This window comes from Octopus bimaculoides, unplaced genomic scaffold (assembly GCF_001194135.2).
Source record: "Octopus bimaculoides isolate UCB-OBI-ISO-001 unplaced genomic scaffold, ASM119413v2 Scaffold_296806, whole genome shotgun sequence".
NCBI classification, from domain to species: Eukaryota; Metazoa; Mollusca; class Cephalopoda; order Octopoda; family Octopodidae; genus Octopus; species Octopus bimaculoides.
Window position 1 is genome coordinate 1 of NW_026341867.1, and position 351 is coordinate 351.

At 36.5% G+C, this 351-nt stretch overlaps 1 protein-coding gene across 1 annotated transcript; it reads left to right on the forward strand.

Annotated features, from left to right (window-relative positions):
• Window positions 1-4: 4 nt before the first annotated feature.
• Window positions 5-346, forward strand: LOC106867157 (early growth response protein 1; the record flags this gene model as incomplete). Its single annotated transcript, XM_014934355.2, has 1 exon — window positions 5-346. A coding segment is annotated over one exon (342 nt), but the record flags the coding sequence as incomplete, so codon positions are not given.
• Window positions 347-351: the final 5 nt, after the last annotated feature.

Below are 351 nucleotides of genomic sequence, written 5' to 3' on the forward strand. Positions count from 1 at the left end.
AGGAGAGAAGCCATATCATTGTGATATTTGTGGTAAATCATTCTCTCTAAATACTGCCTTAACAAAACACAATCGTACCCATACAGGAGAGAAACCATATCAGTGTGCTATCTGTGATAAATCATTTGTTGACAGTAGTCAGTTAACTGTACACAATCGTATTCATACAGGACAAAAACCATATCATTGTGACATTTGTGGTAAATCATTCTCTCAGTGTGCTAGCCTAAAATCCCATAGAAGTTTTCATATGGGAGAGAAACCACATCAGTGTGATATCTGTGGAAAATCATTCTGTGGAAGTAGTCAGTTAACTGTACACAATCGTATTCATACAGGAGAGAAACCATA